General features: G+C 55.0%; 2 protein-coding genes across 7 annotated transcripts in view; one reads left to right on the top strand and one right to left on the bottom strand.

The window, feature by feature from the left end:
- Positions 1-10,549, top strand: part of CCDC149 (coiled-coil domain containing 149) — a 94,186-nt gene extending 83,637 nt beyond the window's left edge. For all 4 annotated transcript variants that reach the window (XM_089326995.1, XM_008274661.5, XM_017350540.4 and 1 more), the window contains 2 exons: positions 1,270-1,383; positions 9,997-10,549. In XM_089326995.1, the coding sequence (XP_089183121.1) occupies positions 1,270-1,383; positions 9,997-10,406 (524 nt within the window). In that variant the 3' untranslated portion in view covers positions 10,407-10,549. The remainder of the gene's footprint in view (positions 1-1,269; positions 1,384-9,996) is intronic.
- A 7,412-nt stretch (positions 10,550-17,961) lies between these two features.
- Positions 17,962-25,694, bottom strand: SOD3 (superoxide dismutase 3). Of its 3 annotated transcripts, none has more exons than XM_051828779.3 (2): positions 24,818-25,694; positions 17,962-19,185 (listed from the first exon to the last, which is right to left on the bottom strand). In XM_051828779.3, the coding sequence occupies exon 2, from the start codon at positions 19,167-19,169 to the stop codon at positions 18,435-18,437; it is 735 nt and encodes a 244-aa protein (XP_051684739.3). In that variant the 5' UTR covers positions 19,170-19,185; positions 24,818-25,694; the 3' UTR covers positions 17,962-18,434.
- Positions 25,695-26,073: the final 379 nt, after the last annotated feature.

Genomic DNA, 26,073 nt, shown 5'->3' with positions numbered 1-26,073 from the left:
GGAATATTATTCAGCCATGAAAAGAATGAAATCCTTGCAACAAAATGGATGGAACCAGAGGACATCATATTGAGCAAAATAAGCCAGACACAGAAAGGCAAATAGCTCCTGTTCTCCCTTACATGTGGGAGCTGAAATTTAAATAATTTTATATAATGGGGAGAAGGGTCGATGGGAACTCCTTGTATTACTACCTTCCAATTTTTGTTTTGGAAATGTAAAATTATTCTGCAGTAAAACATAAAAGCAGTCTAAATGCTGAAACAGACAAGACAGGAAGGGGCCTGGATATGGGCTGGGCTTGTGGCCCCCGAGGATTTCATTTTGGGGATGACAGATGATGGCTCCCACTGAGAGAGTCGCAGGCCTCACAGGCCTAAGGTTGGGATCAAGTTCTGCTTGTTGTGCCCTGCCGACCCCGGGGACAGCGTCCCTGTGTGTCCCTGGGTTGTGTGTCCGTGTCCACAGCATCCCTGTGTGTCCCTGGGTTGTGTGTCCGGGTCCGTCTGGCTCATGTTTCGCTCCCTGCTCCTCACCTCTGCAAGTTGCCACAGCCTCTTAAGACAGAGTTGAAATGCTCATCCCTTCTTCCTCCTGTCCCCTCCCAACTTTCCCTGTCCACTTAGGGAGCTCATCCTAATGGTACAAGAGTTTGGCTGGTGCACAGTGAAAGTTCAGGTTTGAGAATTTGGGGACTTGGACACTCCCTGCCTTAGAGCAGACTAATGCATTATAAATGACAAAGTGGAGTTAAATTAGACGTAGTGTGTATGGCAGCCAACATTAGAATAATTTCAGTAGGTAGCGTGTCGTGAGTGTTGGCTCAATGCGAACACACTGTATTTGAATCAGTTCGTTTTGTCCCTTTGACCACCTAACAAGGTAGCTGCCGTTGAGGTGAGAGGCCCATAGAGTTCAGGTGGCTCACCTGAGATCACCCTGCTAGCAAGGGGTGGAGCCCTGCGCAAAGACACTGTATTGTAGCCCCAGAGCCTACCCTCCTAAGACCATGCTCCTGTTACTGTTATCATCTTACCCAGATCACAGCCACTCATTTTCCGGCCCCTTTTAGGGTGGGCAGCCGCCCCAGAGCAGCTGGAGCTGGGCCTCACTGCCCTGTCCTCACGCTGCAGAAAGGGCCTGCTGGCCATTCCCCTCCTGCTTCCCTGTGGTAGAAGGTGATCCCATATTAGCCTGCGCGGCCGTGAATGGCATGGGGTCCGTGTAACCCAACCCTGCTAATGAGAGAACATTCCCTTTCCGTCGCAGGGGGCAAGGACACCATACTGTTTGGTGACCCTACTCTTCCCACCAGACAGAGGGCGAGATCCCCGCTGCTGAAGTTTGAGCCGCCCACCCAGAGCAAGGCCAGCGCCAAGGACGGTAAGCATCCCCCTCTATGCTGGCCCGTGCCTACTTCAGAGGTGTGGCCTGGAGGAAGACAGCCACTTCCCCTTCTGCGGCCGCTGGGGCACATGGTGACCTCACCTGTCCTCCAGCTGTTTCTGTGCGCCCATGTTTTGGGAGGTTCTGGTTGAAGAGTGCGGGCCCCTGCACTGTGTGTACAGTGATGGAGAGGCTGAGAGTGAAGGCTCAGGCACTGGGCCACTTGGGTTCCTGTGTTAGCCCCATGTCTTGGCTGGTGGTCACCTCTTGCTGGCATCCCCCATCGTGTCCCCTTCGAGATCAGCATCCTCCGCCCTGTGTGTGCTCAGGGCTCCCTGAGCCTGGGGGTGGGCCTGGGGCTGCTGCACTGACACGCAGCATGGATGTAAGAACGTGGGCTCCTGATTCAGCCTCGGTTTGCTTTCCTGTAAAATGGGGACAGGATGGTGGCAACCTCAGGGAAGTCACCTGGAACATGGCAGGTGGTCCAGGAGCCAGTGGAATGGAGCTACAGCTTCTTTTTCTATCAGGCAGGGTTGGGGAGTCAGGGACAGATTGTCCTTCTGTCTGTTGGTTCACTCCCCAAATGGCAACAGCAGCCTGGGCTGGGCCAGGCCAAAGCCAGGAGCCAAGAACTCCATCCAAGTCTCCTACATGGGTAGAGGGAGCCAAGAACTTGGCCATTTCCTTCTGCTTTTCTAGGTGCATTATCAGGGAGCTGGATCAGAAGTGGAGGAGCTGGGACTTGAACTAGTGCTCCAGTGTAGGTTGCTTTATCCCAGGAGGTGGCTTAACCCACTGGACCACAAAGCCAGTCCCTTACAGCTGTGTTTGACACCTGTGCAAATCACTGACAAGAGTGTGTGGAGGGCTGGTGTTCTGTTGTAGTGGGTAAAGCTGCCATCTGCGATGTTGGCATCCCATATGGGTACCAGTTGGGGTCCCAGCTGCTCCACTTCCAATCCTGCGCCCTACTCAGGGCCTAGGAAGACAGCAGAGGATGACCCAAGTCCTTGGGCCCCTGCTACACACATGGGAAACCTAGATGAAGCTCCTGGCTTCAGCCTGGCTCAGCCTTGGCCATATCAGCCAAGGTAATAGACGATCCCTGTCTCTCCCTCTCTATAACTCTGACTTTCAAACAAATTAAAAAAAAAAAAAAAGCGTGAGTGGCGGCGTGGTAGGAATAGAAGCCAGAGCAGAGACATGTGTGGGATCTCATTGGGAGGGTGCCCCCAAGAATTCCTGGAGAGAATGCCCGACTCTGGAGACCTCACTGTGGCCCGGAAGCAAGTCTGGGTCTTTCCAGCCCACGGCACGTGGCTGCCTGTGAGGCTGGCCGGTAGCCTACTGCCGCCCACTGGGCAGTTTGGAACACGTCTTGGCTGGTGGTCACCTCTTGACAGCATCCCCCATCTTGTCCCCTTCGAGGTCAGCATCCTGTTCCCATGAAGCCCCTCCGCCCTGTGTGTGCTCAGGGCTCCCTGAGCCTGGGAGTGGGCCTGGGGCTGCTGCACTGACACGGAGCATGAGCCTGGCTTGATTTTGACAAGGGCGGCGTCGGTAACAGCCTGATTCAAAACGATGGCTTCCAGACCGCCATCATTAGCTCTCATTGTCCCGAGCCTCGTCCCTCGTCCCCTCGGCGCTGGGTGGGAACAGGGAAGCACACATGTAGCGCCCTCGGCATCAGGACAGCCCCGAGTCGGTGGCAGCTCTGATGAAAGCCAGCTGAAAGCAGAGCACACGTGAGAGGGTGCAGCCCAGCAGAGACCACTGAACAGAGACCGGTGTCCCCGCGGGGCCAAAGGCGGGGGAACCACAGCTTTTAGGGGGTCTTGCAGTCTGTCCTGCCAAGCAACACTGCTTCTTCATCTTTTGTCTTTCCGCTCAATTTGTGTCATCCGTCGACTGCCTCACATCGCTGGTATGTGTATTGTTATTAAGTTTTAATGATGCCGATTGTTTGCTCAAATAGCACAGAGCAATTACTGTTATCCGTAATCATATTTTCCTGCTCTTCACTAGCTCAGAAATCATTTATAGAGATGGCAGTGCTGTCTGTCTGTTCTTCAAGGAAAAATAAAACTCCCCCATATTAAGAGGGAAGGTTCCAGAATCTTAGAGTTGAGGAGGATTTGCTGTCCCAGTGAGTAACCCAGAGTCCACAGTACCATCTGCAGTCACTTTTGTCCCCATGTCACGGCTAGAGGATGCTCTTTGGGAGAGCAGGTTGATGCCTCCTGCTGTTGACCTGTAATCCACTCCCAGAGCCTGGCTGCGGTATCGTGGTGGTCTCGCAGCTCTGCAAATCTGGGCGTTCTCAGTAAAAGTTAGCGTCCCACAGGGCTGAGCAGTACCGTGACAGCCTTGGCCCTGCATTCCCTTAGTGTGGTGGTGTTTTAATCCAGTGATGACAGCCACGTGGGCCCCTGCTTCCAACTCCCCCCCCCAAAAAAAAAAAAACCAGTTAAAAAGTTCTCCCTGGGAGTCTCAGAGCTTTGGTGTCTTAAAAAAGATTCACACAATTGGACACGAGTGGAATGTCACCCACGGAAATGGCACAAGGCAAAATACCAGTGACCAAAAGGCCCCAGTATAATTTAGACCACGCTCACTTAGATGTAAATTAAGGTAGAGAAGATTAACCTGACCAAGGGTAAAAACACAGCACAAATGGTTTAGGGGTTAGATTGTGATGCGTAAGGTTAATTAATTTTTCAGGGGCACCAGAATACACTATTAAGTGTCCTGGAAGAAGTAATTTCCTAAGAGTAATTTCCAGAAGGAGTTTATTCATCTCATGTGGGTGAAAAATTTAGCTGCAGGAGGCACTGTAAATTTCCTCCTTTTGAATCAAGCCTCCCCACGATGCTGGGAGCCCGCTGGCGCTGGCCCGCTGTTGGCCGTGTTCTCTATAAAACCACCATAAAAATGTTCATTTGTTAGGCTGACCCGTGCGTGGCTGTTCCCTGAGCTGCGTTAGAGGTGGCTAAATGTTTGTGGAGTTAGAAATCACCACTCCTTTGTACACACTTTTAGGGTAGCAACCTCCCATGACTACTATGTATTCCAGGCTTACTTTCATCCAGTAATGCCTGGATTTAAAGATTGTGCTAATGTAGTCCTTTATTTGTGCATTCGTGTATCAGGCCATAGAGTCAAACGCTTTAATTAGCTGGTTATGAGCACTCACTATCAACACTGACACCGTTTAAAAATTCAGCCGGATTTTATACTTCAGATAGTCCCTAGTAACCGTTTGATGAGGAGGAGGGCCAGATAAAAGGCTCTGAGTTTCCTAGAGGCCAGACAGAGCCTCGTGGGAATTCACAGCTGGGAATACCACTTATATCAATCCGACAGGCAGGAGATGCAAGGCGATTCTTGAGGTTCTTCATTGGGAATGATGGCCATAGAGGAGTCAGCAGAGGCACTGGTGCAGGCATGGGGCACCACGAGGGCTGGGCGCGGCTGGGATGTGGAGCTACAGGGAGAGGACTTGGGACGCTGGTGGAAAGGGAGAGTCCTAAACAGTCACACGTGCCAGCTTGGAAGCTGGGGTTTGTCCTCCAGCCACTGACAGCCTCTGACAGCCGTGGAGCTGGGGAAGGCCTTGTGAGAACTGTTGCTTGAAGCTCCGTGCTTCTTAGACCGGAAGGTGCAGCCACACGGCCTGGGACCCCACCGGGATGCAGATGCTGAGCCAGTGGCTCTGGGGTAGGGAGGGCCTCAGATCCTTCTTGTCTAACAAGCCCCTGCCGCTGCTTGGTCCACGGACCATGGACCATGGTCCATGAACTTTGAAAAAACTCCGGGCTGGTTCATTCGCTCATTCATGCGTCTCTGCCTTGCACTGTAAGCTCAGGTGATGGGCTGTGCTCTCAGAACCAGTGAGTTCACAGGAAAGCCACCCGGCATTGCCCATCCCCACACCCAGGCTTGCGAAGGTGTAAAGTGGATCTGCTTGCAAGTCTGGCCCACAGTTTGTCCCTGGAGATCCGAGAGGCCAAGGAGAGGAAGATGTCCTCTCTCGGAGGTGAAGACCAAATCAGGTGGCCGGGCGCTGGGGGAGGCCCACTCACCTCCTCCTTTGGGGAGGTTGATGTCAGTCTTAGAGCTCATCTCCTGTCAGTGTGTCATCTCTCTGAGGGTTTCTCAGTTTCCTTTGTTTTAAATCAGGCTTCAGCCATGTAAAGTTGTTAACGTTTTAATTGACACATAAGAAGGGTACATATGTGTGGGCTACAGGGTGATATTTCAGTACATATATGTAGTGTGTAAGGATCGGGTCTGGACAAGTGGCGGATGCATCACCTCCAAGACATTATTTATTTGTGTTAGGAACATTCCTGATTCTCTCTCCTGGCTATTTGGAAACGTACAAATAAACATTATCTACCATGCAGCCATTTTTAAGTTTCTTAAGACTTTGAACACTTGATGAGGCAAAAAACTATTGGAGAAAAGCATATCAAATTATTTGATTGCATAAATAAATTCTTAAAACCCCATACTGTTCGTAATCATAAATACTTGTATGCACTGCATTAAAACTAGAAAGGATCATGAACGTATTAACTGGGTACAGATTGCAAAAATTCTAAGCTACGTTTCGGGTAAGACTTTTAGGCCATACCTACTTCTCACATTACACGAGTGTGTCATGTAATGGAGTCTCTAGCCATGTACTCGGGGTTTTGTGTCCGTCAGTGTGCGTACTCTTTCTAAATTACATAAGCAGTCCTCACAAATTCATACTTACTTCCTAGAAACAGTCACCACATACTTGTCACCTGCCGGGTCTGGGTGCTGGCGAGATCAGGCACGACTTGCACTTGCTTTCTGGATGCTGCTGTGATGTCATGAAGGTCACGGCCAGCTGAAGACCGGGGACCTGTGCCTCGGTGGTTTATATCAAGGCATCGGCAACACCCAAGCTGTGACTGGCATCAGGAAAAGGAGAAGAGCGGGCAGACAAAGAAACAGCTCAGGCTGCTGGGACGCAACACCCCAGACCGGGAGCCTTGAACAACAAACCTTTCCTTCTCACAGTTCTAGAAGTGGGCAAGCCCAAGGTCAAGGTGTTGGCAGAATCAGCATTGGACAAGAGCCCTCTCTCAGGCTCGCACTGGCCACCTGCTCATTTATGGTCTCACATGACAGAGACAGCCTCTGCTCTGTCATTCTTGAAAGGGTCCCTTCGTAGGAACCCACTCGCCCGCCCGAGGTCCAACATAGGGACCTGCAGTATTGGCAGTGGGTGAGTAGGCAAAGGAAATACATGGATGTGGCTTCAGGGGTGAAGGCCACGTGACCAGGAGGTCGTGCTGAAGCGACACGCAGGAGGGTGTCTGCTGGGGGAATTCTACCTTCCAGAAAGCAGCAGCACATTTTCCGGGTAGAAGATCCGGTTGGCAGCTGGAATCCTGGATGTGTCCCTCCCGCAGAGAGAGGTGTGGAAGATGTTCATGGAGGCAGGGGTTCAGGTCATGAGATGGCCCACGAGTGAGAGTGAGTGAGAAGGAGAGAAACAGCAAATCGTGAGGGCAGGCCCACTCCGAGGGATCGGATGCAGATGAGAGAATCAGAAAAGGGACTAGGAAGCTGCAAAATAGTCCCCGAACACTCCAGGTCCCGTTCCCTGGAGCTATAAATATTAGCTGACGTGACAAGGGTGCTCTGCAGGTGTGATGGATTCATATACGTCCTGAGACGCAGAGGTGACCTGGCTTATCCAGGTGTGCCCCAGATGCAGCCACAAACATCCTTACTGGAGGGAGATCTGGCACACACACAGGATGAGGAGAAGGCAGTGTGGTTATGGAGACAGAGACTGGGAGGCGCCGCAAACCCGGGCATGCTAGCTGCCATCAGAAGCTGAGAGAGGCCAGAATGAATTTTCTCCCATAGCCCCCCCTGAGAGCGTGGCCAGGTGGGGGCCTGGCGGGACCCTTTTGGGGCTTCTGACCCCAGAGTTGTAAGAGAGCACACGGCTGAGTTTGTGGTCCTTTGTTGTGGCAGGTGGTAAGATGGCCTGGCCCAGAGTTAGAGCAGAGGACGGGGTTCTTCCAGGAATCACAGGGAGCGACAACTGGAGAGGGAACCCTGCCACGGGGGAGCCAGGGGAGGGAGCAGGGAGAGGCCTGGGCCGGGAGGGGCACTGGCCAGCAGGAGCCGAGGCAGACTGAGGATGTAAAGTAAGGATCAGCCTGGGAGGCACAAGCGCTGGGGGACAGGCTCCTTGGACTGTGCATTAGTGCAGAGAAGGAAAGAAGTGGTCACGGGAAATTGCAAATTTTATTTGATCGAACCAGGAATACAAGCACATGTTTTGAAAAATATAAACAGCACAGAAAGGTATAAAGTATAAAACTCTCCTGCACCCTCGCTTCCTGCCCTGGTCATCAGCCTGCCCCCCAGAGGCAGCCAGGGGCGCAGTGGGCATCCCTTATCCAAAAACCAGAACTCGGAGATGCTGTGAATTCTAGGATTTTCTGAGCAACGGATGTGACGCCATAAGGTCACATAAGCTGACCTTGTGGGACAGGTGGCAGTCGAAATGAAGGCACACAAGTGGCCATGCATAAAATTTCCTTCAGGCAATGTATATAAGGTGTTTGAGAAACATAAATGCATTTCATCTTTCAGCTTGGATCCCAAGATACCCCTTTTCAAAAGCTGGCGCCTGAAACCCTTCTGGTCCAAAGCATTTTGGAAACGCCATTCTGAACTTGTACCGCTAGAAAGAATGTTAGACTTGGCGAGCACACCCCAGGCATCCTCCCCTGTTGGCGGTCACAGGAATCTCTCCAAGTGTCTGTGACCAACCCGGGCTGTGGTGAGCGGCTGGAATGTGCGTCTGGAAACATTTGGGCTGACAGATGTAGATAGATGCCTAAGAATGGAATTACTGCATCGAACGTAAATTCTTTCAAGGGTGCAATCTACATTGCCCCATTGGCCTATTAAAGAGTTTTAGGAATTTTTATTCTCTATCTTTTAAACATTTATTTACTTCAAAGGGAGAGTTGCAGAGAGGCAGAGGCAGAATCAGAGAGAGAGAGGTCTGGCTCACTCCCCAAATGGCTACAAGGGCGGAAGCTGGGCTGATGTGAAGCCAGGAGCCAGGAGCTTCTTCTGGGTCTCCCACATGAGTGCAGGAGCCCAAGGAGTTGGGCCATCTTCTGATGCTTTCCTGGACACATTAGCAGGGAGCTGGAAGGGAAGTGGAACACCCGGGACTCGAACCAGCGCCCATATGGGATGCTGGCACTACAGACGACAGCCCCATATTGTGTATTTTTTAAAGCAATATTATTTATTTATTTAAACTTGATTTATTTATTTGAAAGAATGACACAGAAAGAAAATCTCCCATCCACTGGTTCACTCTCTAAATGCCCACAACAAGCAGAGCTGGGCCAGGCTGAACAGGGGCCAGGAAATACATCTGGGTCTCCCACCTGTACCTCCACTAAAAGAACAGCAAGGGGCCACTGTCTTTAATACTGTGCGTTTCTTAGTATGTGTCAGACACTGCGGTTGAAGCAGCTGAGGCTTCTGTTCTCACAGATTCCCGTTCTAGGATAAGATGAACCATTTCGCAGGCTAGCACCGCGCCTGGCCCAGGAAAGCCCCCAGTGTGCGTTAGCTGGTGGGCTTCCTTTTGGAGGGAGGAGGGGGACTGAACACCCACCGTGTGCGGAGACCTGCGGGGCTGGGCCGCCCGCCTGGGAGGAGAGCAGGAGCTGTCGGCCTAGTCCATACCGGCTCAAGGTCCTTTCCAGCTGTCAGACGGGTCCCCAGCCTCAGACAAGCTGATGACCCTGGGCTTCTGCTGGGGTGCCTTTGGGGGTACCAGGAAGTGTTTCCAGGGCCCCTCACCCCAGACCACCACCTGTGGCTCTTCCGTGTTTGGCCCGAGACCCCAGAACAGATTGGCTCCTGGGGAGACCCAGTGTGTGGCGCTGGACACCCATGCCCAGGCACTGAGAGTTCAGTCCTCCAAGCTGCACGCCAGGCACCGCTGCTGGCAGGTCTGGGAGGGACCCCAGCGGGTCCTGAGCTGCACTTTGAATCTGAGAAACAGAAGCCGGACGGGTCACCCTGATTACAAAGCCAGGGAGTAGGGAGACGGGGAGCGGAGCCCAGTACTCGGCCCGTGTTCTGCCGCTGCCCTCCATGAAGGGGCTGGGGGGGGGGGGTGTATTTTACTTGAACTTGAAGAGACATCAGATTTCTGCAACCAAGAGTGAGGGGCTGACGGAGAGTTGGGGGGGGGGGCATTGTCCTTTTGTGTCCCTCGCTGAAGGTAGCCAGAACCGTCTACTACTGAAGAGCCCCAGGTGGGCTGGGTTTCAGTCTGCGGTGGGCACAAGGAGCAACGTTGGGGAGTGGAGCACAGACAGCAAGGCGGCCTGCTCGGTGACTGGGGCCCGTCCTGTGGGTGCTCGGTCCCCTCGGCTGCCGTGCCCTGCACCCACCGGGCCCACAGAGTGCCATCCTCTCTCTCAGAGGAGGAGGAGAGGTAGCAGTGCCGGATGGGAGGCCAGAGGAGGGTGGTGAGCGTTGACTGACCCCGACCGGCTGTCTTTGTTCTGTTTGCAGGGGAGGCTCCGAAGCTGGAAGGAGATGGAAGCCGTGCAGCTGCTGCCCAGGTGGTGCCAGCCCCTGAGGATGCCGGGGGTCCTGCTGTCCACTCCCCCGCACACCCGAGCCCCGGGAACCAGCACGAGCACCTTCAGTCTGCCTCGCCCATGGCGCCTTCTGAGCAGAACGAAGACGACAGGCTGGGGAGGGAGAGCCTGAGACTGACACCCGGACAGCTGGCCCCGGGAGCGGACGGGAGCGGAAGAGAGCGCCCCCATGTGGAGGGGCAGGGCAGCGAGGTGGGCCCGGCCACCCCCGGCGCCACCAGCCACGGGGAGCCCCTGAAGTCTCGCCTGGACGCCCCGGAGTCCACCCAAGCTCCTGCGCTGGGAGATGGCGCAGGGGTCCCAGGGGCCAGAGGCACGTGAGAGGCCAAGTGGTGGAGGCAATGACATGTTGGAGGCGCCAGGGAAGGCCTGCAGGCCAGAGAAGCCCCGGACCCCCCGTGACCTGTGAACCTGCTAATGATGGCAGAAGGCCCTGAGTCATTAAACGCGGGACCTCAGGCTTCTCGGTGTCCTCTCTCTCTGCCGAAGCTGCGCCGCTGTGCCCGATGCCGGGCGTGGCTGTCATGTGTGCCATATGGTGGCTTTCTGTCGGCCTTTGTTTTATCTAGAGATGAGACACGTTCCTATTAGCATTTGATGTTGTCAATCCAAATGAGAGGAAGAGCTGGAATCGGTGGGGGTGGGCAGCGGCAGAGAAAGGTGTCATTGAGCAGAAAATGTGTCCATAGCCCCCCAGCCCCCCCACCCCCGGGACCTCGGTGTGGGTGTCCCTGGCATCCTGCCTGCAGTGCTGTCAGGGCGCTCCTAGCAGGTGGAGAGGGACTTGAGCTGCCGGAAGCTTGGGCTGCCGGGTGCAACCCCCAGCCCCTGTTGAGGTCTGGTTGCTGCCTGCTGGAGCCGGGCTACCCAGCCTGGGCCGGGCAGGATCCATTGATCTGAAGTGCCGGGGGTTGGGGGCAGGGGACTCTCAGTGGTGCCCCCATCCATTGTGTCTGAGCAGTGGTGAGAGCTAGAAACTGGAAATGCTGGTTCTCTCCATTGGCCTGCGCTGCATGGAGGATTTTTAGGGCCGCTTCCATTGGAGGAGCAAGCCAGCTACTTTAGAGATGGTCTTGCTTCCGGGACCATTTGCAGCCTCAGAGCTTTTGGCCCTCTGGCCCAGTGTTAAGGCTGCCTCCCCTTTGTGTCCCCAGGGACTGGGATTTGAAAGATAATGATGTTGAACTTGGGACTGGGGGCGGGGGGGGGGAAGCAATATAGTAACACTACAGCCTGGTGCTGCAAGTGGAGAGGGTTGGCCTCCCCGGCTTTCCCTTGGGGTTTAAAATGAGCTTTCGTAGGTGGCATTTGGGGCTGCAGAAGCTTAGAAACCATACATCATTCCGGGAGCGGAACTCAGTTCCTGTCCCCTAGGAGGCCTCCGCCATCAGAACATCTGCGTTGAGCAGCCCGCCTGCAACCAGGAGAGAGCCCCTGGGTAGGAAGGTTGACAGTGCTCCTAAAAGCCCCATGTCTGTGCCAGGCTTGTGATCCACGGAGCGGCACCTGTGTAGGGGTGGCCAGCCAGGCCGACACTTCCTCCCTGCCAGTCTGCATTTCCTGGGCTCCACTCTGCGGGCAGAAAGGGAGCCCGGTCAGACCTGGTGCTGCCCCGCACCTAGGGAAGGCACATGCAGACCAGAAGGGCCCCAGGCCTTTGTCAGTTGCCGGCTGGGTGGCCCCCAGCTGCCTTCTTCCCACCTGCCCGAGGTGACCCCCGCCCCCCGCCAGTGAAATGGGGACATGCTGGAGTTAGGGCACTGTTGGTGCCAACAGCTCCTGAACAGGGCCCCAAGGCTCCTCCTCTGTGGCGGCCTGTCCCCTGTCCATGCCCACAGTGTCCCCCTAGGGTCATCACTTTTGTAACTGCAGAGCTTATACAGGCCAGCAGGCACAGAAGGGCATTTCCTGTTGAACTGGGCCCTAACTGGTGCAAATGTGCAGCCCCACCTTATGGGACAGCAGAGCTGTCACAGGAAAAGGCATGCAAATGTCATACATTGACGACACAAAGGCAGCTCGGCTCCTGCAGAAGCTCTGGTGTTGACACACGGTCGGCCAGGTGCACCTCTCCAGGGAGCATCCATCACCTCCTGGAAAGCAGGGCTTATAATAAACTCCAACACATTACATCAGGGTAAGCCCGCAGCAAGTCCCAGACAGGTGTGGCTCATAGGGAGCCATAACTTCAACTCAGTGAGTGCAGTCGGCCTTGGGGGGAGGGTCTTGTGCTATTAGGCGGAACGGGAGCCAATGAGTTGATCATGTCACAGGTGGCACCGGGACAGCACTCCATGAACATACGTGACACACTGCCACCTTTGACATGGTCGCTTCTTCAGTTCTGCAGACAGTCGAGAGAAGGTTGGTGATTACTTACAGTTAAAGAGTGACGGTGAAATTGTGCAGAATTCTGCCCCGCGCTGTCCCAGAACACCCTGCATCCATCATGATACTCTAGAGTCCAAGTCACACTTACAGGAACCTGCACAATAAGGAGATGACTTCCACTACATCGCGAGAACTCTGGAGGTAGGACCTCTAGGACTGGTTCTCCCAAGAAAGTCATCAGCCATCTGGTCACCTCCCTGCTCTGCCAGCCACTCCTTCCAATAGCAAGATGGCTGCAACACCCCCAGGGTCCCCTGTTCTTGTCACATCTCATGGGTCAGAATCATCACCTGCCGGTGTGACCAGGTCACGCGCCCGTCTAACCTGATGCCTGGCTTGGGGGTGGGGACCCCCAGGCAGGGTTTAAGTTCATCCAGGTTGACTCTGGACTTGGGGAGGGGGTCGCCTCTGCACATGCAGTCTCTCAAAAATCACGTCTTGGGAATGGTGGGAGAGTTGGGATTATGCGGGTTTGAGTACCCACATAATTGTTGTCTGTGTCCCACCCCCCTCCCCCGGGTCTTCCTTCCTTAAAAGGCAAGAATGCCAGGTGACTGATGAGTCGGGAGTTGTAGGAAGGAGCCGCTGTTAAGCTGCCGTGTCCCCTCCCTGCCTCCCGGCTCCCTCGGGACTGCCTTCTGTTGTCGGTGGGAGGTGGGACGTTCCCAGCCCTCATTGCCTCTCCTCGCGTGTTTGTCCTTCCACTCCTTTTCCAGCTCACTTGCCGACCGAATGCAGAGCAGCCTGGGAAAGCGAACCCGAGCTGACAGGTCTCGTAATGAAAGCGTGTTTGCACACTCTGCATTTCTTGTGGTCGCTCTGGACCTGCGAGCTCTTAGGTGTGGATTTTGACATAGGGGCATTTGTCTTGCTTGTAATGAAGGCCTTGTGGAAACGGACCGGTGTTTGTAAAGCCGGCATTTCTCGTCCCCGCCTCCTCTTTCCACACCTCCCCTGCCCACTTCCCTCTTATCGTCTCCTGCCTTGCGTGGCTCCCACAGCGATTACCAGAGGGCTCTGGGGCTGGGAGGCTCCGCTCAGCCCTGGCTGGCAACCTCTACCTACGTTGGGGTGGTTTGCCAGTCAGTGCTCCTGTTTGTACCCTCATTCCGGAACACACACCACCACCACCACCATGCACGCTTCCAGAAGGGGCTCTTGAATCAGCTACTCCCGTGTAGAAGGCACATCCAGTGTGTTACTCCTCCTGGGCGTATTTGCACCGCAGTCCATCACACGGGCTGAAACGAGTAGTCTGTCCTGTAAGGAACGTCAGAGGCCAGCTTCCTGCCTGTCATCCCCATCCCTTAAAAGGCAGTCATTTGGGCCCGGTGGTGAGGAAGGCAGGTAAGGTGCCTGCATCCCATATCAGAATGCCTGGATTCCAATCCTGGCTCACGGCTTTGAGCCCAGCCTAGCCTCACAGTTGCAAGTATTCAGGGCACGAACCAATGGGTAGGAGCGCTCTCCTCTCCCTCTCTCTCTCTGCCACTCAAATAAAAATTAATTCAACGACAGCATGATCTTTGACCTCTTGCTTTTCTGCCCCTCTGGTGAACAGGAAGCCCTCCTGGCTTCTTCGTGCTTCTGCAGCCTTATGGGTGACTTGGCACCCAACTTCTCTCTGAAAGGGGTCCCTTTGGAACACCTGCTCCCCCGGCCTCCATTCCTGAAGCTTCCATGTGGAAGACTCCTCCTACTTCCTAAAGACAGAGGGCACCTTCAGCCAGGCTCCAGGCGGGATGTCAAAAAGTCAGAGCCCCACCCCCAGCTCACTGCTGTAATAAATTCCTGTTTCCCCAAGATATTTTTCCAAACAGGCAAAAAAAAAAAAAAAAAAAAAAAAAAAAAAAAAGTGAAGATCCAAGAGCTGCAATCCAGGGCTCAGAAGTGAATCTAATTAGAAAGATAGAAAGAGAAGCAGGAAACTGAAGAGGGCTCATCTCTTGATATTACGGCTGCTCACAAAAACACAAAATAAAACAAGTTGATCCGGCCTGGAAGCAATTTAAACTGATGGCTACAGCTGTGTAGGCAAGCGTGCATACGACTAAGAAGTCTGACTTTGTAAGATCTATGTGAGCTTAAAAATATGTTTGGCCACTTGGCTATGGCTAGTGATAACGTATTACATTGAAAACAATTGACTTAAAAAAAAAAAAAAAAAACAGCTTCACTGGTCTTTGATAGCTTTATTGAAAAGGAAGAAGTCACTTGTAGTCGTTCGCAGACCTTGCTGTTTTGGGCTCTATGATGACCATGCATCATCACTGTATGGCTTTTGTTACCTGAAATAAAAATGTGATCATTTTCCTGATGGAGATGATTCATTATCTTTATTACCTGCACCGTTCCCCTTCCACAGCCCCACTGCAGGCCCGACGGAGGCTGACCGTTACTCCCTGCGTCCTGCAGCAACGGAGCAGTTGCAATCTGTCACCCAAAATTATTTGATCATATGGAGGGCATGAAAAATATAGAGAATGTAAAGACTTTATGCATTCCGTCAAAAAAAAAAAAAGAAGGATCTAAAATCAGTTGGTTTATTTCCTGCAATCTTTCGAGTTGACCAGCGCACTCCTGATTTGCTCTATTTTCTTACATTTTTGGTATTTCTGTACATATGCACTAAAAAGCACCGCTTGGAAAAACTTGCCTGCCATTCTGAGAAAAAGCTTATCCTAAACATCTAAAGATAGCGTTTCTAATTATTATCTACATTGTGTTTAAACTATGCAAACGTGAGCATTCTTCTCACTTTACCAGCTGTGTCTAGGTAGAATCATCGCATCAAACGCTTCTAATTTTACAAAAAGAAATCAAAACAAGTGTGTGTTTAAGTCCCAGTGACAAATGCAAACCCTGTGAGTCAAACAGGCAAACTGATTAGCAAGCTGGCTGGGAGTCAAAACAGCGAATATAAGGAGATTAGCAAAATAGATCTGGAAGAGGCGAGGAGCAAAAATAGACTCCAGGGGCCAAGTGGGGTCCCGTGAGCAGCCTCGGTGGCACCTGTCGCGGTCGGGGCCGAGAACCAGATGTTGGCCTTGTGGCCCACAGTCCTCCCTTCTCGTTTGGTTCCCTCTCCCCAAGGGCTGACGTCACAGAGTTCATCATATCCAGCCACTCTTGGAAGCAGACATCCTTCTTAGGAACCTCAGGGCTGTCAGCCTCCCCGTCTCTTGATTCCTTCTAGCTATATGACACTCACTACCGTGCAAGGTAGACAGAGACCTCTTCCATCCTCAGTAGGTGGGTGTGCTGCGTGGAGTTCACCTCTCCTGATGTAGCCTTCAAAACAGGCCAGTGTGATGAGCTCGCTGTACACAGGAGAAAACCCCAGCTCAGAGATGCTAAGTGCCACGTTCAGGTCACACAGCTTGCAAGTATGGCAGAGCTGGGGTGCAAGTGGGCCTTTTGGCCTGAGCCGAGCTAAATGCACTCCTGACAGTGAGCTGAGAGGCGCTCTCCTGTTCCTGCCTGTCTTCACACCAATCTCGTTTCTCGTTCAGGGACAGCAGTGGAACGGGGCTGCTACGGGGTCCCCTCTGTTTAGTCTCAGGGCCATGGGTAGGGAAGACAGGAGCTAAGCCAGGAGGGAAGCAGGGGGAGCTCCAGTCCGTGGCTCTCTGAATGGTCCTGGATGAGCTGTATTTAGGTCGCAGAGTAGAGGATGGGCGTCTGGCATTTGACTCCTCTCCCTATGGGTTCCTGTCACTGCTGCCTCATTTCCACAACTTTTAATTGTAGGGACAGGCAGACCTGTCCACTTGAGATCAGGCTATTTTGAGACTCCCCTTGGCTGATTCCCTTCCAGCACTGACCTGTGAGGTTCAAGTTACTATTTCAAACTAGTTGGAACCAGTTGGTGGAGCCAAGTCACCAGGCAATAGCCTTTCTCTCCCGTTGTCCTTTGGGTTCAAGGAAAGACTTTGCAAATAACAAGTTAGTTCTCATTAGAGGTAAAAATAACCACTGGGGATGGGTTTCTGGCTGAGGTTCACTCCGACTCTGCCTTATGAGAGCCTGGGAGAGCTAGGGGCTGCCTCTGAGTAGCGGGTAGGCAGGAAGGCAGGCGTTAGCATCTGCGTGCGTGCGGTGAGGCCACAGAGAAACAGACAAGCCGGAACAAAGCAGCCGGCATCCGCAGGTCACCCCGCCTCCCCACCCCGCTGCTGCCCCGCCCCCGACATCCCAGGACTACTCTTCCTGGCCCTGTCCAAGGGGGCTATTTGGGGCCTCCCCACTCTGATCACCTTGGCTAATAAAGCCTTGGAAGGAGTTTCATGCATTTCCCACCCAGAAAACCCTTTGTCCAGCAATACCCCCCCAAGAGAGAGGGGGAAGGGAACACGGTGGGAAGACGTGGCCCCTGCACCCATGGCCGCCCCAGTCTGCACGTAGACTGGACACTCCCAGTGTCTCCAGACCCATGGCCGCCTCATTGTGCTTTTGCTGGCTTGCTGCCCGCCACTCTCTGGCTCACTCCTGGCACTCTGGTGGTGAGACAAGGCTTTCTACTCCAGCCATTTCTGCTAGCACAGCCAGGCTGGGAAAGCTACAGCGAGGAGGTGGGACTCCCCCACCCCTGAGGTTGCAAAGTGCTCTCTCTCCTTCAGCAAAGGAAAGCAGCCATGCCAGAGCGTCCTCATCTATGCAACAGATTGTCACGTGCGAAGACGGAGGGCAGGCCCCCAGCGAGCCTGCCCTTGGGCCTCACCCCTTCCACGTGCCATTGTCAAGATTTCTTGTCCTGGGCCGGCGCCGCGGCTCACTAGGCTAATTCTCCGCCTGCGGCGCCGGCACCCCGGGTTCTAGTCCCGGTCGAGGCACTGGATTCTGTCCCGGTTGCCCTTCTTCCAGGCCAGCTCTCTGCTGTGGCCTGGGAGTGCAGTGGAGGATGGCCCAAGTGCTTGGGCCCTGCACCCGCATGGGAGACCGGGAGGAGGCACAGTGCCTCAGATCGGCGCAGCGCATGGCACAGCCGTGGCGGCCATTTGTGGGGTGAACCAATGGAAGGAAGACCTTTCTCTCTGTCTCTCTCTCTCTCACTGTCTGACTCTGCCTGTCAAAAAAAAAAAAAAAGATTGCTTGATTGCTTGTCCTGGTGAGGGGCCTGGTGAGGGCGTGGTGCGGGCACCCAGCTTTGGCTGCCGAGGGCACCACCGCTGAAACCTGCACAGTCACAAGGCTCGGGCCCTGACTCTGGGGATGCACCTGACGCTGCACTCCCCACAGCGAGAAGCCAGGACCCGTTGCCTCCCAGGCCAGTGGCTCCAGCCTTATGGTCACTGGACCGCCTGCGGTAAACCCAGAGACTGGCTCCCCCCCCCCCCCCGGGATGCAGCCCAGGTTCTGTGGCTAGCCGGCTTGGGGAGGAGAGGAGAAAGTCGCCCGTGGAGATTGGGGGACTACCTTCGTTTGCAGCCCCTCCTCCCCCCGCCAAAAAGTTGAAGCCTCAAACAAAACGACGGAGATCCCAGGATGCAGGATTGAATTGCTGCGTTTTTAATGTGTTAGGCAAAGATGGCTAAACACTCCCAAGGCCCCCATAGGGGCAGCTCCCCGTGGAGTGGGAGACAGCTGAAGACGCTGGGTTGGGCCCACACTCGGGGCTGGGCAGGTTGCAGGCTGGCAGGCGGAGCGGGGGGGGGGAGCCCTAGGCAACCTCAGGAGGGCGTCCGAGGGAGGGGTCTCAGGGCTCTTGGGGTGGGGGCTGGCATGGGTGGGGCATAGGGAACGGACTTCAGGGCGCAGGGAGGCCTCCATTGTGAATGGGCTCAGAGCACCCGCGGCGGGGTCGGGCGGGGGGGGGGGGAGGACTCAGGATGGAAAGGGGGTTTCTATGCATGCACGGGGGAGGGGGCCTGGGGAGGCCGCGGCCAGGGAGAAACTTCAACGCAGAGGGGCGTCCGGGGCGCGCGGACTTTTCGGGCACCCGCCGAGCGTCAGGGCCTGCTAGGCGGCCTTGCACTCGCTTTCGCGCCGTCGCTTCTTGCGCTCTGCGTGCTCCTGCGCCTGGCGCGCCCAGGGCGCGGGCCCGCTGGCGCCCACCACGCAACAGGCCAGCCTGGGGCCCGCGTTGCCGTTCTCCACGCTGGCCGCGTTGCCGCCGCGGCCCAGGTCGTCCTCGCCGGCGTGCACCACCACGGCGCGGCCCACGATCGAGTGCGGCCCTGCGAGCGAGGCGGCCAGGCCCGAGCGGTACTTCCAGAGGCGGCCGTCGCGCACGGCGAAGTTCCCGAAGTCTCCCGGGTGCTGCGGGTGCTGCACGGCCAGCGGGTTGTAGTGGGCGCCGGTGGAGTCGCAGCCCTGGCTCAGGTCCCCGAACTGGTGCACGTGGATGGCGCGGCTGGAGAGGTTGGCCTCGACCGGGAAGCCCTCCAAGTCGAAGAAGGCTTCGAGCTGGGCACCGGGCCCAAGCTGCCGGAAGACTACCAAGCCGCTGACTCGCGGCTGCGCGGCGTCAAGCGTGGCCGACGGCTGCACCCGGCAGACGGCGTGGAGCGCCCCGGCCGGCTCGCCTTGCGCTGCCCACTGCTGCGTGAGCGCCTGCCAGATCTCCGTGACTTTGGCGTGCGTGTCACGGATCTGCTCCACCGTGTCTGAGCCGAGCTGCACTGCGGCCGGGCCGCTCCAGGTGTCCGCGGGGAGGGCCGCCAGGAGCAGGCAGGAGCACACCAACGCCAGCATGGCCGGGGTCGAGCACCTGCGGGGCGTCCCCCAGCCTGGTCACTTGCAACATCCAGTCTCCTCCGGGGAACCCAGCCTGGTCAGAGCCAACCCCCGCCAGCCCCCAGGGAGCTTGCTTAGCCAGCAGGTGCTGGGTGCTGTGACCCAATCTCAGGAAATTCAACAGGACCTGAGCGACTTGGGGTCTCTGGCCTGACGTGGCGGGAGTCCCAGGCTGCGTGGGGAGTCCCCGCGCCCTTCCAGGCAGCAAATCCTGGCCTTCCCACCTCTCTCCACCCCTCTCTTTCTACCTCCTGCCTGCACTCAGACCGGGGTCCCTGCCTGCCTGGTCTCTGCACACATTGTGCCTTCCCTCTAAAGTGCTCCTCCAGCTCTCTGCTACAGTCAGTGGACTGGAAGCTCCTTGAAGACAGAAATTACATTTCATTCCCTGGTGTCCCCAGCCCCTGGTCTGGTCTGTCCCCTGGCCATAGGAGACCTAGAACGTGTAACTGGCCCAGGAAGAGTTCGCTGATGGACAGATATCACCAAACGGTCCCAGCACAACCCTTTGGTTGAAGGAGGAACCTTGTGCTGGGACAAGAGAAGAGGTAGTGCTCCTTTTCCTTGGGCACTCCAGGAAGGCTTCCCAGAGGAGGTGGCTTTTGAACTGGGTTCCATAGGTAAGTCGTTTTATAGCCAGGCCAGTCAGAAGGCTGTCACAGGCACTGACACGCTCACAGACTGTGAACGGGCACAGTTTGTTTGAGGGCTGGGGGAGACAGTGTGGCTGCGACATGACCTCTCTAACCAGGCAGGAGTTGAGACTGAGAAGGGAGTTCTGAGCCAGGGGCCAAGGGCCAGGGTTTGCTATGCTGGGGAGGGTGCCTGTTAACTGGGGTGGTGCTGGTGGAGTTTCTGAGCAGAGAAATGAGTGATGAGATTGTTTTTCCCCAAAGCTCATTGATTCTGGCGGGAGAAGGCTGCAGAGTGGACATGGGGATTGGGGAGGCCAGGAGAGGGGGAATGGAAGTAGTCCAGGGAGGGAGAACGAGAGAAATGGACACAGACACAGACAGAAGGCCCCAGGTTAGGCGGCTGCAGCTGGAATCAGAGCCGAAAACCATGACAGCTTCTGCCCAACGCGAAGACAGGGGGCGTGTGTTTGGGATGCACTGGGAGGGGCGAGCCAGAGGGAGCTGGGGGTGACTCGGGGTCCCAGCAGGGGAGACTGCATGGGTGGGCAGTGGTGCCAGGCCCTCCAGCCTTGGCTGCACCCAGTGGGTGCCCAGGAAAGGAGACAGTGGGGTGGTGGCAGACGGCTGGAAACTCGGATCTGGCACTGGAGGAGTAGATGGCGCTAACAGGTGTTTGTGGCGGCTGCACAGCGGAATCTGGCTGTTCAATCAGATGCCCAGGCCTGAGCCTAAGACTGTCTCATTCAGCGGGCTTGATTTTTGTTTAAGCTCCATCAGTATTTTGCAGCTGAGCCAGGGATCATGGGATGGAATACACACTTGAATCCCACCTCGGGCACACACTGCCTGCAACTTGGTGGGGTGATGCACCTGCTCAGATTCGGGCTCCTTTCCTGGGGAGTGAGGCTGGTCACAGCACTGAGGATCATGGGAGGGGCTAACACAGATCTTAGAAGCCAGGCCGTGTGGGTACTTCGGAAAGTTCATGGGAAAATCGAATTAAGAGATGAGTTTATTTAAGGCAAACAGTTTTTGAACTCCACACGTAGTTTCTGTGTAATACCCCTTTTCCACGAGCTTTGCGAAGACGCTTCGTGTTTCCCCATGTTTAGGGCTGCTCACTAGGATTAATGCTGGTTGGAAGGTCAGCTTCATTTTCAAGGGCCTTCTCCAACCACAGAGTTGGAGCCGTTTAGAAAAACAGACTCCGGGAGTTGTTTTCCAAGGACTCCTACTTAAGGGCTCTCTGTGCCTGGGGGTGCCACTCTAGCATAGTTGGGTGACTTACCCAACTATGGAAGGAAAATACGTATGTTTTTAAAGACTTATTTATTTGAAAGGCAGAGTTAGAGAGAGGCAGAGGCAGAGAGAGAGAGAAGTATTCCATCCACTGGTTCACTCCCCAAATGGCCACAACAGCCGGAGCTGAGCCGATCAGAAGCCAGGAGCTTATTCCGGGTCTCCCATGTGGGTGCAGGGGCCCAAGGACTTCGGCCATCTTCCACTGCTTTCCCAGGACATAGCAGAGAGTAGGTTTGGAAGTAGAGCAGCCGGAACTTGAACCGGTGCCCATATGGGATTCTGGCATCACCGATGGCTTTGCCTGCTACACCACAGCACTGGCCTCAAAAACATTTTAAAAAGACTGGGGAGCTGACCTCTGGCACACCCATCTGACACCAGCATCCCATCTGAGCGCAGGTTCATGTCCTGTCTGCTCTGGTTCCTATCCAGCTCCCTGCTAATGTGCCAAGGAAAGCAGTGGAAGATGGCCCATGTGTTTAGGCCCCTGCCATCCACGTGGGAGACCCAGATGGAGTTCTTGACTTCTGGCTTCAAGTCTGGCCCAGCCTTGGCCATTGTGACTATTTGGGGAGTGAAACAACAGATGGAAGTTCTTTCTGTGTATCTCCTTCTCTATATATAACTCTGCCTTTAAATTAATAAATAAATCTTTTTAAAAAAATTGTATCTTTACTGAACACATACAGATTTTTTTTTCTTATCATCATCCCAGTGTAACATCTTATCATCATCCCAGTGTAACAACTCAACATCACGGGGCTGGCGCTGTGGCATAGTGGGTAAAGCCGCCACCTGCAGTGCCAGCATCCCATATGGGCACTGGTTCAAATCCCGGCTGCTCTACTTCCGATCCAGCTCTCTGCTATGGCCTGGGAAAGCAGTAGAAGATGGCCCAAGTCCTTGGGCCCCTGCACCCACATGGGAGACTTGGAAGAAACTCCTAGCTCCTGATTTCATATTAGCCTAGCTCTGGACGTTGTGGCCAATTGGGAAGTGAACCAGCGAATGGAGGACCTCTCTCTCTCTCTCTCTTTCTCTCTCTCTTTCTTTCTCACCTCTGTCTCTGAAACTCTGCCTTTCGAATAAATAAATAAATATTAAAAAAAAAAACCTCAACATAGCATAGCATTTGCATTGTATTAGGCATTAAAAGTAATCTAGGAATGACCTAAAATATATAGGGTGTGGGGTGGGATGGTGTGTACATCCACTATATGAACATACTGTGCCATTTTACATAAGGGAATTGAAGATTTTGGTACTCAAGTGTGTGTGTTGGGGGGGCAGGCCCTGGAACCTGTCCTCTTTGAATACCAGGGGCTACTGTATTTATTTTTCACATAGCCATTACAGAAAGGAAACTTAGTGAGGCTAGCATTGTGGCGTAGTGGGTAAAGCCTCCGCCTGCAACGCCAGCATCCCATATGGACTGCAGTTCATGTCCCAGCTGCTCCATTTCCAGCCCAGCTCTTTGCTTGTGGCCTGGGAAAAGCAGCAGAGGGTGGTGCAAGTGTTGAACCCCTGCTACCCTCATGGGAGACCCGGATGAAACTCTTGGCTCCTGGCTTCTGCCTGGCCCAGCCCTGCCTGGCTGTTGTACCATCTGGGGAGTATATCAGTGGGTGGAAGACCTCTCTCTCAGTAACTCTTTCAAATAAATTAAATATTTTTTTTTAAAGAAAGAAAGGCAGCTTAGTGTGGTGATGTAAGGAATGGATGCTGGAACTCTCCTCCTGCGTCTAAAGCCTGTCTCTGCCCTGTCTCTCTAGGGTTCACTGTGATTGTTATTTTTATAGAGTGGCCTGCTTCCTCGCCAAGCCTCAGTGTTCTCATCTGCACATAGGGCTACCGTGACTTCCCTTCAAGCCTGGCGTGGGGCTTAAAGGAGACACTTGGAACTGCTGGCAGCTGGAGAACACATACGTGCCAGGCCCTGTTGGGAGCACTTTGCACGTGTCAGTCCTCGCAAGAACCCTGCACGGTAGGTGCCATTCTTAGCCCCATTCTAAGGTGCAAGAAACTGAGGCACAGAGCAGCAGGTGTCCTGGCCCAAGTTCCACGTTCACTTAGCACCTGAGGGCAGGATTTGAAAGGGTGAATTCTGCTCTAAGCCCAAGGTTTCAGTCCCACGGCACGTGGCTGTCCACTGGGGCACTTACACAGAGCCCCTCCTGGAAAGTTCTTGGCAAGTAGCAGCTGTTTGCCATCAGAGATGCTGCTGAGAGAGAGAGATTCCAGGACCCTCAGCAGGGCAATGCGAGGGAAGCCAGGGCAGCAGGAGGAAGGAGCAGCTGGAAAGGAAGAAGGAGAGGTGGAGAGAGGGACCTGGAGTGAGCCGCCCCTGACATGGCCTGCCGTGGGCCCACTACCGCATGTCTGGGGAGTGGCCGGGGAGGAGAGGGACAACCCTGCTGGCCGCGGCCTCGAGCTGTCCATCAGCAAAGACCCAGCCCCCACCCACTGTGGCTGTCCTGCCACACGGGAGGGCTATGCTGCTTGCAAAGTTCTTCCTTAAAAGCCTGGCACGCAGACGGTCTGGGCTGTGTCACTGCGCTTGCTTTTCCAAGAATGCTTGAGACATTGCACAGAGATGTTTTTCTCTTGAAGCAAACACAAGAGCCGGCGCTGGGGCGCAGCAGTTAAGCCGCCGCGTTGGACACTCGCTTCTCGCATCAGAGAGCCTGGGTTTGCGTCCTGCCTCTGCGTCCACTCCGGCTTTCTGCTCTTGCACCCTGGGAGGTGGCAGGTGACGGCTGAGATACTTGGGTCCCTGCCAGCCAAGTGGGAGACCTGGATGGAGTTCCTGCCTCCTGGCTTCAGCCTGGCCCCTGTCTCAACTGTTGCTGGCAGTTGGGGAGTAAACCAGCAGCTGGAAAATCTGTGTGTATGTGTGTGTGAGTGTGTGTGTGTGTGTGTGTGTGAGAGAGAGAGAGAGAGAGAGAGAGGGAGAGAGAGAGACATTCTGCCTTTCAGAAAACAAAACTTTAAAACCAAGTTAGTTTTCAAACGCAGGTAAACTCTAAACTCTTCCCTCCCTGGAAGCCACCTGCCAGCAGCTCCTCCTTCGCCCACGGTCTCCCACCCAGTTCGAGCTGTGAGCCTCCAGGTGGCTTCTGGAAGGCCAGCTTTGTGCACGAGTCTAAAGGAGGGGAGAGGGTCATCTGAGAAGGGGGACGGGAGCCCTCGTCCTGAATCGAAGGAGGCCACCAAGCCTCCGCCTCCTTCCCAGCTCATCGCCACCCTCCTGAGCTCCTACACGGGGCCTGGCGGTGAGGGGGAGCTGGCCAGGCTCGGGCTCCGTGCTGTCCCTATGCAGCGCCTTTGTGACATAGCTGCTCCTCCCTGGTCACTCCCACACCCGGACCCCGCAGCACCCAGGGAGGCAGCCTTCCTCACACTGAAGTCCTCCTGGGCTGGCCTGTGCAGGTCCAAAGGTGAAGCCGTCTCTGCCTCCTCCCACCGCCCCCCACCTCCCTGCCTTCCTCCCCGCCCCGCGAGGCCCCCCACTCACCCCCTCCAGAGCGGCCGGCCCCTGCCCTAAGTGCACCTCTCTCTCTCCGGAAAAGGAGCAGCCCCTCGGCCGAGCGGAGTCCTGCTGCTTCACTCAGCTCCCGACTCTTAACACGCACTCTCTGGACAGACAACGGACTTCAACCTGGCACCCACCTTTCTGGCTCGTCCAAGAGAGATTGTCCGCCTGAAAAGTGGGGAGCAGCACCCAACTGGACACGGGAACGAGGCTGACTCCTGGGAGCCGGGGCTGTTTGTGGGAGCCCAGGGCAGCCCGCTGAGGGGAGTGGTCAGCTCGAGGGGAGGTCACTGGGCTGGGTTAGGCAGGCAGAGCCAGCCGGACTGTCCCTTGCTGAATTGCCTGGCCGCCTCTGCCGCCGCCGCCTCCCCCTCTTCCTCTGCCCCCACCAGCCCCACCTTCCCCATCACTTACTTCTCTGCCAAGTCTTCCTTTTCGTGACTTCATGGGCTCCAGCCAGACGTAACCGGTGACCTTTGGCACGCAGCGGGGGAACAAACTCGAGCCAGAGCAGAATCTGCAGAGGTGTACAATGGGGCTCTGTGTTGCGTTTTTCCCTGATTTCTTCAGCCCTGGGTTCATTTTTGCTGACCCATGTTGAAGGTGGATATGAGCCCCTGGCAGCTGGGAGTGATGTTTTTTCCGCACTTTTGGGAGGTGCGCGCAGGTGCGCTGATGACTGTACGCTCGGGCTGCAGAGCCCCAGCCTCGCCACCGCTTAACTGCACGCTGCACCAGCGACCTCAGTCCTCGTGCCGCCCTTGCGGTGTCTGGGAAATGGGCACATGACGCTCACCGTCCCACGAGATTGCTTGTCAAGATCATAGGAGATCACCGCATGCAGTGTGGGAGCCTAGAGCCTGGCACTTAGAAATGATGACATTATTCTGCCGCGAATGGTGACAGGGACAGCACCACCACTGCCGATCTTGTTGTCATTGCTACTACTTAAGAGATGGAGGAGCCTTTGCAAAGGCAGTGCGTTCTGGGGGAGCAGTCTCTCCCCGAGTCCTTTCTTCTTTTGCAACCATGAACTTTTCCCAGTCGCAGCAGTCGTTTCCAGAAATAGCAGTCTTTCTTCTCTGGAAATGCCCACTTGGGAAAAGGCAGCTTGCCTGCTAGCCTGGCGCTCCTGCTGCATTCCTTCAACAAATACTCACTGAGGGCTGCGCATTCCATGCCCAGCCCGCTGTTGTGCACCGCGAACTCAAAGCCACATGAGCCCCAGCCCTTTAGGGGTTCACATTTGGAAGAGGGAGACGGCAGTGGCAGCAGATACAGCCAGTCACAGGGTGGGCTGTTGAGTTAGGGAGAGAGCCCCAGGGCCCCGGGAGACCCCAGATACCAGCTCAGGTCGCAGAAAAGCTTGTTGAAATGCCAGGAGACTTCAGAA

The sequence above is a fragment of the Oryctolagus cuniculus genome, chromosome 2, assembly GCF_051225735.1.
Source record: "Oryctolagus cuniculus isolate XC-2025 breed Fujian yellow rabbit chromosome 2, ASM5122573v1, whole genome shotgun sequence".
NCBI classification, from domain to species: domain Eukaryota; kingdom Metazoa; phylum Chordata; class Mammalia; order Lagomorpha; family Leporidae; genus Oryctolagus; species Oryctolagus cuniculus.
Note: the sequence above shows the minus strand (reverse complement) of the source record. Positions and strands in the feature narration are given on the sequence as shown.